Consider the following 15,921-nt stretch of genomic DNA (forward strand, 5'->3'; position numbering starts at 1 on the left):
GGCTCTGCAGGCCCAGGCTCCAGGTCTGGATTGACACCTGCCGGGTGACAGCCAAACTGCCTCTGGGAGTGGAGGCAGGATGCAGGGGACAGGGGGGCGGGGATGTCAGTCAGTCACCCCGCTGCTCAGCAGCACAACATCACGACTCTGCAGCTGCCACTGAGCCAGCAGGCAGACAGGTGGGAGGACCGATGCGCGGCCTGGAGGCAGGGAAGGGGGATGGAGCCTCCAGCTGCTGGGACAGGCCCGGAAGGACCGGCCTCTCCCTGGGGCGTTGGTGGGCACATACCTCCACCCCCGGGGGGCCGTCCCCAGGCAGGGTTCTCCCTGGCTGTTCAAAATCCACGCTCACATGCAGCTGGGAGGAGGTGGGGCATGGCTTCCACGACCCTCAGATGGGGAACCGGAGGCGGGCAGACACAGGGCAGAGCGCTCCTGGCTTCAGCCACCCTGCCGGCGCCCCCGCCGCCGCACCGCCCACCTGACAGGCTGCCGGGGCCCATCTGCTGAGCCAGGATGGCCTTGAGTTTCTTGATCTCCTCCTGGTACTCGCGCAGCAGGGCGTCCTTTGGGTCCTCGTTGATGCGCGGCTTGTTCCGGATGTTCTTGGCGCGGTTGGCGTAGCGCAGCGTGCTGAGCGTCTCGTCGTAGTTGTTGTCGGCGGGCGACAGGCAGGCCACCATCAGCGTCTTGGTGTTGCCGCCCAGTGAGTCCTGGAGCAGCCGGGTCAGCTTTGAGTCCCGGTAGGGGATGTGCCTGCAGCGCCCGTCCACCAGGGCCGAGATGACATTGCCCAGCGCCGACAGAGACAGGTTGATCTTGGTGGCCTCCTTGAGCCGCTCCCCCGTGGCGCCCGTCTTGGACTGCCGCTCGCTGCCCGCCAAGTCCACCAGGTTCAGCTTGCCCGCGCGGAGGTGGTCCTTGCCCCGCTCATCTGCAGACAGACCAGACAGGGGGGTGAGGGGCCTGGGGTGCGGCGACCCCCTGCAGGAAGGAGGCTCTGGGTGCTCCCCACCCACCAAGGGTCTCAGAGGAGCCCCACTAAGAGGGCCACTAGGATTGCGCCCATGTTACAGGCAGGAAAAGTGAAGCTCAGAAAGAGTGTGTGACTCGCCCAAGGTCATGGCTGTGCCCATGTTACAGGCGGGAAAAGTGAAGCTCAGAAAGAGCCTGTGACTCGCCCAAGGTCAAATGGCTTGCTAAGCAGCAGATTTAAGGCCAGAACCCAGGGCCGACCCTCCAGGGAGCAGGGGCTGGAGGTGCACGCTGTTCCCTGTGTGCCTGGGGTTTCTTGCTGCCATTGTGACAGCTCCTTCGTGTTTCCTGTGAGGCAAAGGCGGTGGAGGGTGGGAGGTGGGGCGTGGGGTAAGGGTCTGGGTCTCCAGGAAGCTGCCGCCCTTCAATGCAGAAAAGCATCGGCTTCGGAGACCCTGGGACCCAGTTCCCATCCAAGCCCTGCCTCCTACTTGCTGTGTGACCTTGGCAGAGCCATATGCTGCCCTGATCTTTGATTCTCACACCGACAAAATGAGGCTGACGACAAATCCCCATCTGGGCTGGCTGATGGAACGGGTAAACAGACAGCGCTGTCACAGAGCCCACTCCAGGCGCGGCACACAGCGGGCCTTCATGCCCCGAGAACACGCCCAGGTCCGCAGGGACCACGGCTGCACTGGCAGGCAGACCCAGGTGCCGGGTACCTCGGGAGCAGGGGCCCAGAGCATCGCTTGTGAAGACCAGAGGGATCCAGTCTGGGTTCCATCCCTTGGGAGCTGCAGGCCTCAGGGAGCTAACTGCGTCTCAGCCTTTCTCTCGGTAACAGGGGAACCCAAGACCACCCTCAAGGGTCGCACCTGCCACACAGCAAGTGCTCTTGGAGTGAGATGAGGGCAGAGGAGGGAACTTCCTTCCTGGTTTCCTGCTCATTGAAACCAGAACTGTCCCAGCTTTGCCCAGGAACACAGCTACCCGAAGTGAAGAAAAGGTCTGGCTGATGCCTAGTGGAGTCTTGGGCATGCAAAGGGCTTGATTCTTTGGGCTATTTTTTTTTTTTAGCAGCAGCAGGCAGAAAGGACTTGGAAACACCCTTCTGGACAGCTCTTTGCAGAATGTACCAGGTGCCTTAGACAGATTTGCACCCTCCTCCCAGGAGGCCTGCTCCAGGGAATGTGAGGTGACTCTAAGAGCAGAAAAGGCTTTGTGCACAAAAATGTTCATTGCTGCATGTTTACAACACAGAGAAACTGGGAATGGGCGTTAAGACCCTTGCAGAGGGGTGGGGAGAGGAGGACCGTCCACCCACCGCCCGTGGTCAGGAAGACGTGGCAGGAATGATGTGGGAACATTCATAAGGACGGCATGGGGAAGAAACTTAAGATTCACTTGTGTTTAAAATTTTTATAGGGAAAAAAAGGACCAAAAGAATATATGCTTAGATGTTAACAGTGGGCTGTGTTTGTAATTTTCCCTACTTTTCTCTTAACTCCTAAATATCTTTATTTGAACCTCTTTTATCATGAAAACAATAAACATCTTAAAAATTCTTTAAAAAACCTGCTTGCAGGCAGCCTGCCTTGTCCTGCAAACTCATCTGCAGAGACCGAGAAGCCCCGACAGGGCCGCGCTCCCCTCCCCTCATCTGTCCTCACCTGGCTGAGTCCCAGCTCCCCACCCACAGCATCATCACATGAAGATGAGACCGTCACTCCAGACCCCATGTCTGCACCTGGGGGGCAACTCTGGTCCAGGGGTGTTGGCCTGGGGCCAGGTCAGCCCACAGCTGGGCATCATGCTGCGTGGACTTCCAGCGACCCAGGGCTTGACCTTGGGCCGGGATCTCTCCAGAACTACGTTCCTACGTGAGCTGAGGCTGCTCCCTGCTCCACTGCTCTCCGAAGTTCTGTCTGGGATGAATGAACCACACACTCGGAGGCAGCTGCAGTGTGAATGGGGAAAACCCAGATGTCAAAGCAACCTGGGTTCAAGTCCCAGCTCCACCTCTTAGCAGTTAAGCAGTGACTTGCAGCACTTAAGCGGGACCCTGAACCCAGCAGGTCCCTAATCTCTCAGAGCCTCCTCTTCCTGACCTGTCAGTGGGAGTTGTAATGCCTGCCTGCGTTTAGGACTCTGCTGTGAGACTTCAACAGAATGAAGTGTGAGAAGGGCTCAGCACAGCATCCACAGGTGACCTGAAATAAACGAGTGCTTCTTCCTATCTTTCCTCTTCCCCTTCTCTGTAACACTTCCAGGAAGAAGAAAAAAAAAAAGGAAGAGTGAGGTGGCTCAGGAGTAGAGAACATCACAGAAAGAGGAGAACCCTAAAGTTCTGGGCGGCGGGGACTTCCCTGGTGGTCCAGTGGTTAGGAATCTGCCTTCCAGGGCAGGGGACGCAGGTTTGATCCCAGTTAGGGAACTGTTATAAAAAGATCCCACGTGCCGTGAGGCAACCAAGCCTGGGAGCCACGACTAGATAGCTGGTCCCACAACAAAGAGCATGCGTGCAGCAGCTAAGACCCGATGCAGCCAAAATAAACAAATACTCTAAAGTTCTGGGTGGAAAAAAAAACCACAACACGAGTTCTGGGTGGCACATGCTCTGGGGGACAGACCCCTGGGACAGGGGCCCAGCTCAGAGGCTTTCTAGTTGTGTGACCTCAGCTTCCTCATCTGTAAGATGGGGATGCTATGTGTCCACCCCCTGGGGTGTAAGGAGCACATGGGCCAACACACACGCATTGCTAGGCAGGCGGTAAGTGCACACTGCAACTGCCGGTGCTATTACTGGTGGTGGTAACGCTGTCTCTCCTTTAGACACGGGTCCCGGCACAGGGATGGGCCTCGTGCGATTCCTCCGGGCGATCCCAGCATCTCCTCCCAGCTGGGGCCCTGGTGGCTCCGAGAGGTGAAGGGTCTGGGGTGCTTAGGAGTGGATGCCCAGCTCGGGAGGCCCGCCCCCTCCAACCCCGCCCAGCCTCACGCACCCACGGCGTAGATCTCGATGCTGATGGTGAAGATGGAGTGGGAGCGAGAGGAGTCCTTGTTCATCAGGGTGTAGCCCACCGAGCGGTTCTTCCAGCCCGCCTCCATGATGCGCTCGCACTGGCCCACGCTGTGCACCGTGTGCATGGACAGCCCCTTCACGTACACCCCCTTCTCCGGGTGCTCCTTCAGCTGCGGGCAGGAGGCTCGGGTCAGGGCTCCCCAGGGAACCCAGGGAAGGGCCCAGTCAGTGCCCACCACGTCTGCCCTCCTGCGGGGCAGGTTGGCACCTCGAATTCCTGTCACAGACCAGATAGAACAGCCTCAAGATCACCCCCGCCACTTCCTCTGTGCGACCTCGCACCAGCTACATCACCTCCCTGAGCCTCAGTTTCCACATCTGTGAAATGGACATTTCCTAGGGAGGCAGCGGGGACTGTAAACTAAGGCCCGTACGATGCACGGCAGGCAGTGCCTGGCGCCTGGCCAGTGCTCCACGAACGGCCGCCGTGGGCCTCACTGCGGCTGTTGGTGCCCTGGCTGTGGAGGCGGTTTCCCGTCTGGGGATTCAGCCCCCAGGGGGCTGACCCGGTGGTCGTTCACCCAAGGGCTCTGAGTGCTTCTTGCCTGCCTTGCCAACATGGCTTCTGCCCGCGTCTCTCTGCCGCGGCTCCAGGGCAACAGGAATGTTCCCAAACCCGTGGACCATGGCGTGTGAAGGGCTGTCTGCTGCCCAGAGTCCCCGCTGGCCCACAGCTCAGCTTGGCCCGTGGCTCCCTCCAGCCCTCAGCAGGACAGCACTGAGTAAATTAATTTATCTGACTGCTGCCCGCTCGCTCTCCAGGCAGCCAAGCTGTTGTGTTGCTGACACAGAGCTGTGAAACTCAATATTTTTCCAGCGTGAGAGGAAATACAAACCACTCTGGCAGGAGCAAGAATGAACTGGGACAGAAGTCATCTGTCTGCTGCTCTGGGCCAGGGCAGGCTCGTGTGCTGTGCCCCAGGGCAGCTACAGCGTCCCAGGTGGGGTTGGACCCCTACTGCAGAGTCAGGGGGCGGGTGGGGCGGTGAGTGAGGGTGGCCAGCACCGGCTTGCCCTGGCAGCCCCAGTCTGGAGAAGGAGCCAGACCCAGACTGAAGGATCGGGTCTCAGGGAACAGTTAAGCTGCCGAGGCACAGAAAGGCTAAGTGGCTGACTTGCTGGAGGCGGCAGTGGACGAGGCTGGGATTAGGACAGAGTCTGCAGCGGCTTCCCTGGTGGCTCAGGGGGTGAAGAATCTGCCCGCAGTGCGGGAGACCTGGGTTCAATCCCTGGGTCAGGAAGATCCACTGGAGAAGGGAAAGGCTACCGACTCCAGGATCCTGGCCTGGAGAATTTCACGGACTGTATAGTCCACGGGGTCACAAAGAGCCAGACACGACTGAACGACCTTCACTTTCACTGCAGTACCCTGGAGGATGACACAGGGCAGACCTTGACCTTGGAGGTGGCTGTGAGGATGGAGCTCAAAGGCCAGAAGCGGGAGTCGCAGCCCACCGAGCAGGGCTGGAGGGAGGCCTGGGAGGTGTGCCCGCACTGCAGCCTAGACGCCAGCAGGGCACATGGTGGGCACGGGGGAGGGGATGGCTGCTCCCAGCCTCAGGAAGAATGCAGCTTCTCATCTGTACTCAGACAGGCCCGGGCTAGACACTTGGTCCTGACTTGCTACTTTTTAGGGAAGTCACTTTGCCTCTTTCGGCCTCAGTCTCATCTTTACAGTGAAAATGAAGTTACTCAGTCGTGTCTGACTCTTTGGACTGTAGCCCACTAGGCTCCTCCATCCATGGGATATTCCAGACAAGAGTACTGGAGTGGGTTGCCACTTCCTTCTCCAGGGGATCTTCCCAACCGGGATTGAACCCAGGTCTCCTCATTATAGGCAGATGCTTTACTGTCTGAGCCACCGGGGAAGTCCATCTGAAAAGTGAGGATGATAAACAGGGCTATTGGGAGGGTTAAAAAGAGAGTGGATCTAAAGAAAGCTCTGAGGGAGCTTGGAGGGGGTTCAGTGAACCCAGATATGGAAGTGAGGCCATCGCTCTCCACAGAGAGATAACCCTGACATAAGGGTCTCCCCCACCCCTATTTTTAGGCCCTACCTCATCTCTTGAGCCCTCCCCCTGGCGCCTGCTGTTCCCTCCCCCACCCTCCTCCAGAGTGTCAGCCGCCAGCTGTGGCCTACGTTCCTTGGTAACTGCTCCTCCCAAATGCCAGGCCGGGCTCGGTCGCCATGGCAACCAGCTGGGATGTGGCGGGTGAGCAGGAGCTCCCGCTGTGCACAGGAACAGGACCACGCAGGTCGGTCCAGAGTCAGGATGCGTCCCTGTGGAGGAGGGGGGTCCATCCACACTGGCCAGATGCCTGCAGCCCCTCAGACACCTCCTTCGCTACCCAGTGCTAAGCAGGGTTCTCTGAGGGCAGTTCGTGGTGGTTGGGGGGAGGGGGTATAATCTGCTTCCCCAGATCCCTTGCTGACCCCAGCCGATCCAACCTCCTCTAATGACCAGAATTATCAGGCCCTGTGCTGTGCCGCAGAGCCTGGCCACCTGGGGGCAAATTCCACCTGTGTCCTTTACTGACTGTGCCCTGGGGCCGGTTCGCACCTAGGCAACGAGGAGTCTTAGGCTCCTCTCCTGTAATCAAGGATAGAAACAGCAGCTCCTCCTGAGGCTATGGTCAGGCTGACACAAGAACCCGGCTGCACCTCCCGGGAGAGTCCGGTGCACCCAAGGCAGGTGTCTCCGAGCACATCAGTTATAGGCGACCCTCCACCTCCAGGCAGCCTGGCTTACCAGGCTGGAGACCTGGAGGCCAGCTGGACCAAGTGCCTGTAGCTGCCAGCCCGGGCACCGCCCCCCGCCAGGTCCTGGTTAGCCTAGTGCATGTAGCTGCCAGCCCTGGGCACCACCCCCCACCAGGCCCTGGTTAGCCTAGTGCATGTAGCTGCCAGCCCGGGCACCACCCCCGCCAGGTCCTGGTTAGCCTAGCCCATCCTAGGGTCCAGGGTGGGGAGGAAGGGGAGCGGACCCCCTGCTGCTGTCCCCATTTCCCTGTCTGGGGGCTGAGTGATGACTCGGCTGCTCAAGCTCCAGGAGAGAGAAGACAGTGGAAAGACCGCAGCGGGTGGCTGGAGGCTCCTGTACAGAAAGGGCAAAGCGCTGTGTCTGCGAGGAGCTGAGGAGGAGGGGCTGGGGCAGGTCCTGGTCTGGACAGGGACTGGGGGAGCTGGCACACAGGAGGTGGGCCTGCCGTGGTCTGCGCGCTGGCATTTCTCAGGTCAGCCATCTGCTGAATGGATGCATCGACTCATGGACATCCCTCCCTCGAATGGAACCCCGTTGCTGGCTTCTCATGGCCCCCAGGTTTCCTATACTGCCCACCCCAAAAAGTCTGGGAAGAAAAAGCACCTGACCACTCAGATCCCGCACGCTCTGGTACCAATACCATTACTAGCAACTTGCTGTGTGACCTTGGCCAAGTCCCTTCCCCTCCCTGGGACTCAGTTTCCTCATCTCCACCACGAAAGGATTGTGGATTTAGAAGCTCTCTGAGTGACTTCACTTTCACTTTTCACTTTCATGCACTGGAGAAGGAAATGGCAACCCACGCCAGTGTTCTTGCCTGGAGAATCCCAGGGACGGGGGAGCCTGGTGGGCTGCCGTCTATGGGGTCGCACAGAGTCGGACACGACTGAAGCGACTTAGCAGCAGCAGCAGCAAGGGTCTTTCTGGCTCTAATTTTATTTTTTCCACCATGTGATCAGTACAAACAAAAAAGTGTACCCCCAAAATTGTTTTTTTTCCAAAACAGCTGCTCCTTGGGGGTCAGATGTGTTCGGGTGGGGCATTTAATGGTTGCAGGTCAGAGGAACTCACGGCCCCTCCAAATGAAGCCAGGACAAGTGCGGGGAGGGGGTGGTGGTGGGGTGTCTAGAGGCAAGTGGGGGGCTCTGGAGCTGAGCAGGGAAACAGCCCTGTCCCACGTGGATGGGGGTGGGGCGGGAACCAGGTCGCCATGTCCGGTTCAGTCTGGAGGCTGGGGAGGGTCCAGAGGACTGGACCTTAACTGCTTCTGGACCTTATCAGCAGCCCCTTATCTGCTTCTGCCCTCACCCCACACCGGCTGTCAAGGCCTGTGCCCCAGGGAGATTCAGGCAGTTTGAGCCACACAAAATGTCCAGCCCTGACTCTGGAGCTTCCTAACCCACTGGCCTCGGGCAAGTCCCCGTCCCTTTCCCAGCCTCCTTTCCCCATCTACAGGATGGGGATCTCCATAGCAACCTCCCAAGACTGATGCTCATTAAGGACTGACACTCCCCAGCGCAGGCATGCTGACTCTGGACTGGGGAAGGTAGGTCAACCTCCACCGCTGGCTGTGGGCCTCTCGGTGGGAAGGTCCAGTGCTCAGATAAGAAGACCCAGAGTCTGGGAGCAGTCACTGGCATGCTGGCCACAGATCTGGGTTGGTCTCCCCTCCTCAGGCTCCTCCTGGAACTGGACCGGGCCCGTCTGGCATTTAGAGTCTCAGATAGGAGACATGGCCTAGCCTTGCCCAGAGGTCCCAGACCTGGCCCAGCCTTGCTAACCACCCGGCTGTCCAGTCCTGGCAGGTGACTTGGTCTCGCTGGGCTCCCCAAGGGGTCAGGCCTGCTTTGCCCATCTTGGCAGGGCTGGGCAGACTAGCGGGCCCTGGGCACCCTTCCCTATATCTCCTCCAGGACCCCCTCGCCCACCCCAGCCAGGGCTGCACCCAACACACCTCCAGCTTCTGCTTGGCGTCTGTGCCCAGCAGGTCCCGGACATCTTCATTGTAGATCTCCAGGTAGGAGGCCCGGACCAGGAATTTGGTGTTCTCTGCACACTGCAGGGAGCGGCCGGGAAGAACAGAGACACCTGAACACCCGCTGCCTGGTCGTCACGCGGAGACATCATGGCAAGACACGGCGGCAGGAGGCGGGACGTCAAGGGGGGAGGTGTCCCTGACCTCACCTGGCCCTGCCTGCCTGGCAAGCGGTCCCCTCCTCTCTGGCTGGCTGGGCCCTCAAGCGTCTCAGAGTGGCATCATTTCATGCTGCTAAGGACTCACGCTCCCTCTGCACTCTACAGGCCTCGTGGGAAAGGAGCCAGGAGAGGGCCCCCCACTGTGAAGGTAGAGAGAGGAGACTGTGGGTTTAAGGCCCGGATCCAGCACCTGCCCTGGGCCAATCCCTGGCAGCTCTTCCAGTTGCTTGCCGGTCATCAGAATGAGTCCCAGGTGCAATAGAGCGGGCTCTGCAGCTGACTAGTCCCTGCTTTGTCATTTCTCAGATGCAGGAATCTCTGAGCCTTCACAAGTGGGCAGCAGGGCATGGCTCACCTGCCATCTGGACACCGGGATCACTGGTCTGGGCCCAGCCCATAAGGGCTCCCGGTCTTGGTTTCCCTATATCAAAAATGAGGGTAACAGCTACCTCCTGGGCTAGGGTCATAGCGAGATAATTATGCAAAGTGTTCTGCACAGTGCTTGGTCTGCAGCACCTGGACCATGCAAAGGGGAAGCTCTGATCATTTACAGCCATGTCTCGGGCCAGCGCTCTGGGTCATCATATCCACATGAAATGTCACATGAAATGTTAAAATTCCAAAAATGGCTGGAGAAAAACGTAGAACTGGTAGAACTTTCTCAGCTTTAAGTTCTCGCATCACTGCTTCAGAAACTAGAGCCTGCCTCTGCCCATCTGGGCCGCGGCTAGGCCGGCTCTGACCACATCCCACATCCCAGGTCAGAAGTGCTCCAGGATTGTTCATGGTAATGCCTGGGGCGCCCAGCCCCGCCCCTGCCATCCACCAGGCCCATTACCTGGACACTCTCGAAAATGTGCTCGAAGGCCCGGGGGATGATGCCTCTCTGGCAGGCCGGGTCTGGCAGGCCCTGCATGGTGAAGGACTTCCCGCTGCCCGTCTGGCCGTAGGCAAAGATGGTGCCGTTGTAGCCCTCAGTGACGCCCTGCGAGGGGGAACACAGCCGGGCGCTCAGCTGGCCCAGCACGGCGGCGCTCAGGGCTACCTCCTGACACAGGGACGGGCGCACCACCCACCCCCTGCCCAGTTCTCCCACCATGGTGGCGCCGGGTGGGGTGGGCCGTGCAGAGATGGAGGCGGCTCCACTGGTGGGGTAGGAGACCGTCCTTGTGTCTGGCTAAGAGCCTGGTGCCATCCTCTGCTGCCTGTGCCCTTGGCCTGTTCTCATCCAGGGGCGCGGGGCCTCGGTGTCCTCACCGGTGCCAAAGGGTCAGAACAGCACCGAGAGGTGGGGCTGCTGCTGCTTCGTTGCTCGGTCGTGTCCGACTCTTTCTGACACCGTGGACTGCAGCCCGCCAGGCTCTTCTGTACATGATTCTCCAGGCGAGAGTACTGGAGTGGGTTGCCATTTATTTCTCCAGGGGATCTTCTTGACCCAGGGATCGAACCCAGGTCTCCTGCACTGGCAGGCGGATTCTTTAGCGCTGAGCCACCAGGGAAGCCCACTGAGAGCTGTGCTTGGGAATGATTTCCTGCCCTGGCACTCGAAGTGCTGGCACATGGAGGTAGGTGCCCCCTGCACACGGAGGTAGGTGCCCCCTGCACACGGAGGAAGGTGCTACCCAAGTGTCTGCTGGAACGTATGGGGATGGTCCTTCTATGAGGTGCAGGGGCGTGCAATGATGGAGTTCAGGCTGGGGGAGGAGAGGGAGAGACGGAAAGTGCGGGAAGAGCCAGGCAAACTTTCCGGGCAGGTGGGCGAGGGCGGAGAACAGGGGAACAGAAAGGATGGCTTGGATTTCGACAGGTGAGAGGAGGAGGAAGGCTTTCAGGGCTGAGGTGACGGCTGGAGCAAAGCCGTGAGGGGCCAGGCGGGAGGCTGAGAGCAGGCAGACCTGGGGCAAGGGGGATGGAGACGAAGCTGGGAAGGAGGAGGCGGCAAACCAGGGTGGTGGCATTCCCCCAGGGCGACCCTCGTTCACCAAGGCCATTGTTCACTGCATAGGTTACGTCTCTCTTCTCTGCGGGGGGACCGTGTTCCGGTTGGGGACCAAGCCCCAAACAAGGAAGACACCGCAATCCCTGTCCTCCCTCACCCAGCTCATGAGACCACAAATTCTAGAACTTAGCATGGGGAGGGGGACTCCTGTGCCAGAATGTGGGCCCAGAGAGCTGTGCCCAGGCCCCGAGGGCCCAGCTGGCATCTGCAAAGACCCGTCCTGCAGACCACTGCAGGGCTCGGGGTCCCCAGGGGCTGCGGGGGAAGGAAGACCGGAAGTCACGATCCACAGCTCATCAGACGGCCCTGGGTGGGGTGGTGGGGGGAGCAGAAGCGATGGCAGACCAGTCACCCAACCAGATGGCCAGAGGCGGGGGCACCCAGAGCCCAGGGACAACATGCGGCAGTGCCTGGACTACCAATGCCACCCAGGCCTGGAGGAGGGGTTCAATACCAAAGTAAATATTTCACATGCGCGGTGCGGTAGGGCACCACCAGGCACACCAGAAGGGTGCTTCATGCCACTGAGGAAGGCTAAAACTTTAAAATATTGTTTAAAATTTTAAAAATGTAAAATTTTCCATTTAAAAACCAAAGCAGTGTAAAATGGTTTCCCATTAAACACGAATTTACTTTTCGTGTTTCATTTCATTTGAACTGTTGACACTTCAGCACCTAAATTGAGACCCACTGTAAGTGTGAAACACACACCTGATTTCGAAGGCTTACAGTGAAGAAAGAATGTAAGATATCTCTGATAGCTATTATGCCATGATAATATCTATTGTCAGGCTTTCTTGAAATGATATTTGGGATTCTACTGGGCCAAATAAAATGTATCATTAAAATTAATTTTCCTTGTTTCCTTTCACTTTTTAAAATGTGCTGTGCTTAGTCACTCAGTCATGTCCGACTCTTTGTGACCCCATCCATGGACTGTAGCCTGCCAGGCTCCTCTGTCCATGTGGATTATCCAGGCAAGAGAACCGGAGTGGGTTGCCCTGCTCTCCCCTGGGGGATCTTCCCCACCCAGAGATCGAACCCAGGTCTCTCATATTGTGAGCAGATTCTTTACCATCTGAGCCACCAGGGAAGCCCAAGAATATTGGAGTGGATAGCCTATCCCTTCCCCAGAGGATCTTCCCGACCCAGGAATTAAACCGGGGTCTCCTGCAATGCAGGAAGATTCTTTACCAGCTGAGCTACCATGGAAGCCCTTTTAAAACGTGGCTACTAGAAAACTTTAAATTTTGTCTGTGGCTCATGTTACATTTATATTGGAAAGGCTGGCTCGAGAGCTGTGCCATCCCCGGAGGTAGCCACTGGCCACATGCGGTTACTTAAATTTAACTTACGATTAAATAAAACTAAGATTCAGTTCCTCAAAAGCACTAACCTCACGTCAAGTGCTCACTTGCCATGTATGGCTGGCGGTCCCTAATTGGACAGCTCAGATCCAGAACATTTCCACCACTGCAGGAAGTTCTGCAGAACCACGCTGCTGTGGAGTGAAGTGGAAGACAACTTTACCTGCATTCTTAAGGCAAAACATAAAGTTTCGAAAATGCTTCACCCATTAAGTGATACTCCAGACCTGCCAGGGACACACACGCGTGGAGCGGGTCCTGAGTGTCGCCACTCTGTCCTCCCAGGCTTTGCCAAGTTCCCCATATTACTGTTTACTGGATGATTTTCATGAAATCAAACTGTTAGTTGACCGTCTTTATAACTTGGTGTCATCCTCTGCAATAATTCCCGTGAGGCTGCTATTAGAGATCAGATTTTTTCTACTTAGCATCTGTGCTAAATTGCCTCATGCTCCCTATCCTCTCCCGAACAAACAGCACTGTGTTCCATCGAGGAGCCAAATTCTACCGCGTCGATGTCTCTGGAAACCAGGCCTGTCCTTGGCCTGTCCATAGCACCAGGCCCCTGGGTGGGTTGGGCAGAGGCTCATCAGAGGTGGACTCTAAGGCCATGGGTGTGAAGCAGGAGGATGGAGACAGGGAATAGCGACTGGGTGGGAAAGGGACCAGAGGCCAAGCAGAAGGCTGGGCGTGGAGGGGATGAGTTCAGGGTAGGTTGTGCTGAGTTGGCTGAAAGATGGGTCTGGGGTGGAAGAGGTCACCCAGTGACAGAGAAATCAGGTCTGGATTTAGGTGGGAGAGAAGGCAAGGCAAGGGGAGGGGAAGAAGGGGAGGGCAGGAAGGGTCAGTCTGAAGCGCTGGGGGCTTCGTGCAGTAGGATCTGCAGGGAAGGACCTGGGCAAGAGGCCCCCTGGAGGTGGTCAGAGCCCAGCAGGACAGACACACAGCTGCCTTGCCTAAGACACACACAGCTTGCCCTTTGCAGTTGCTCCTCACTGTGCTTTGTGTACGATTCACAGGATGGAGCCTGGGGACCTAGCTCTGCAGTCAAAATCACCCCTAACTCATTGTAGGATGCTCAAGGCTTCAGTTTCCTCATCAGGAATGATAATCCCAGTTTTACGTATGTCCACGGAGTCTGGCGAAGATCAAATGGTTTGGTCTCCACCTGAAAGGCCCTCTCCTCCACCTTCTTGCCTGGCTGACCCTCTCATCCTTCTGGCCTCAGTTTAGACCTCACTGCTTCCAGGAAGTCCTCCCTGCCTGCCCATCCCCTCCAAGCCCAGGTTTGCTAGTCTTCTTTGTTCTGCCAAAGTCCCCATGGCTTCTCTTCCCACTCATCACCCTGGCTTGCAGCTACTAGGTTAGCTGCTCCTCCACCCAATTGTGAGCTCGCTGAGGGAAGGTGCTGTTATTATTGCTCCATGCCTTGGATGGGGCCTGGTATGGAGATGCTCTTTGTTAGCTGAGTGAATTAATGAAAATGAACGTATGTCCTGCTGAGCCTGAGGCTCCGTGGGATGCCCAGAGGCAGACATCCCTGTAGCAGTGCACTCGCGACAGGAGTGGGGGCTGGAGGGGAGATCTGAGGTGTTCCCCCTCTGGGCGTGGGCTTCTTGGGGACCCCGACGAGGGAGGCGTGCTCAGGGGAATTATTTCCAGGGTGAGGAGGGGGATGTATGAGCAGGCTGAGACCCTGGAGAAGCCAAGGCCAAGGAGAACTCAATCTCAGAATCTTCCCATCTCTCAGGGACCGACCCTGGACCAGGAAGCAGAGGTGTTCTGGGTGCCCCGGGACAGAGGCAGGGCAGAGAGCTGAAAGTGTCAGGGAGTCTGGCTCTGATTCACTGTGCAGAAGGGTCTTCCAGGAGTTAAGAAGCAAAGGGGGGAGCGGGCTACTCCAGGAAGAGTGAGCGCCTGCCACCAGGTGGACATTCAAGGACCCCGGGGTGGGGGCGGGAGCAGGCCACCCATTCTGGTCCCTTAGATCCTCAGAGTCCAGGATGGCAGGGGAGCCTGGCCACCCCTGGGGCCCAGGACCAATGTCTGGGGAGATTTGCCCTCTTCCCCTGGGCATCACCTCCAGTCACACCCTCACTGCTGGGGGGCTCTGGGGTCTGGAACACTTCAACCCCCACAAGGGGTTCTGACCATAGCCCAAGGAGGTGCGCTGGGGAATGTTAGCTGGCCTGCTGGCCAAAGCAGAAAGGCTCCAGGGAAAACGCCTTTCGGAAACACTGGGTTAGAGAAGTCAAACTAGTTTCTCCGCTGCCAGACTCCCCAGAGCCCCAGGTATCCTCATGGGCAGTGGGGTACAGGCAGCAATTCTTCAACTTTTCTTTTTGCCTGGAACAACACCTCACATCCTGACATCTCACTTCACTAGCGAATTTGCTGTCCAACTGGGAAGATGGCAATAGTGAGGAAAGAACCCTTGGCCAGAAAACACCAGGTGTAGCCCCGTCTCCTCAGAAACTCTCTGTGGGAGCTCAGCAGTTTCCTCCCTCCGGGCCTCAGCCTCCCCATCTGTGATACGGCAGCCTCCCTGCCCTGCAGCTCCAAGAAGCTCCTTAGCATGAGAGGGTGAAGACAAGCAAAAGCCCCGTGAAGGGGTGAGAACTGCTGTTGCCTCCCCATTCTTCCAGCGCCAGGGAGGAAGGTCAGTCAGACCAAACGTCGAGGGTTTCGCTCCTCCGAGTCCAAGGCCTGGTCAAAGCCTTCTCTCTGCAGAATTGAGATTCCTCCCTCCACACACACACATATATATAGGCTTGTAGCCTGACGGGCCTCTCAGGAAGCTGGAGCGGGGGTGATGACGGAGAAGACTCCGGGTGCTGAGGGCAGAAAGTGGGGGCCAGGGCAGAGCAGAGGCGAGAGGAGAAGGGGGAGGCTGAGGAGGACCCGGGGCTCTTGGGAGGCTGGGGAAGTGATTGGAGTTTTCAGAGGAGTCCTGAGGCTGCCTGGGTGAGGGTGGGAGGCAAGTGGTCGCGGGGGCTGGAGTTCCTGTGGGGAACGGCGGAAGGATAGGGTGAGAACCAGCCTTGGCACCAGGGGCAGTGGGGGACCCAGACAGACATTGCGGGTGGCTTCCAGCTGTCTCCTGAGGGGACGGAAGTCTTCAGCCTGCCGCTGTCCACCTGCGGCCCCTCCAGAAGAGCCTTCCCGCCCGGCCTGGGGGGGCAGCGCCGGCCCTCAGGAGCCTTCCGAGGGGCCCCAGGTCCTGCCCAGAGGGTCTCCTGGGGAAGCGGGGGCCCTCACCTCCACCAGCGGGTAGGCGATCTCGTTGTAGATCTGCTCGGTGAAGTGGTCCATGTAGTAGGCGCCGTCGAAGGTGAACTGCTTGGGGGGCTGGTCCGCGGCGCCCGGGTTCTGGATGAAGCACTGGCCGCGAGCGGAGTCCACTGTCACTACCGGATGGCAGTTGAGCTCCCGCTCCCGCTGGTTCATGGGGCGGCAGCGCACCACCACCTTCACCGACTCCGAGGCCATGGTGCCGCCGCGGCGGCGGGGGTCCCCCAGGGGCGGCCCGCACGGGAC

At 58.3% G+C, this 15,921-nt stretch overlaps 1 protein-coding gene across 2 annotated transcripts in view; it reads right to left on the reverse strand.

The window, feature by feature from the left end:
* KIF17 (kinesin family member 17) overlaps positions 1-15,873 on the reverse strand; it is a 51,015-nt gene extending 35,142 nt beyond the window's left edge. For both annotated transcript variants that reach the window (XM_010829969.1, XM_010829968.1), the window contains exons 1-5: positions 15,643-15,873; positions 9,857-10,003; positions 8,777-8,878; positions 3,981-4,170; positions 482-934 (exon numbers count right to left, since the gene is read on the reverse strand). In XM_010829969.1, the coding sequence (XP_010828271.1) occupies positions 482-934; positions 3,981-4,170; positions 8,777-8,878; positions 9,857-10,003; positions 15,643-15,873 (1,123 nt within the window). The remainder of the gene's footprint in view (positions 1-481; positions 935-3,980; positions 4,171-8,776; positions 8,879-9,856; positions 10,004-15,642) is intronic.
* Positions 15,874-15,921: the final 48 nt, after the last annotated feature.

Source organism: Bison bison, unplaced genomic scaffold (assembly GCF_000754665.1).
Source record: "Bison bison bison isolate TAMUID 2011002044 unplaced genomic scaffold, Bison_UMD1.0 scf7180017864516, whole genome shotgun sequence".
NCBI lineage: Eukaryota > Metazoa > Chordata > Mammalia > Artiodactyla > Bovidae > Bison > Bison bison.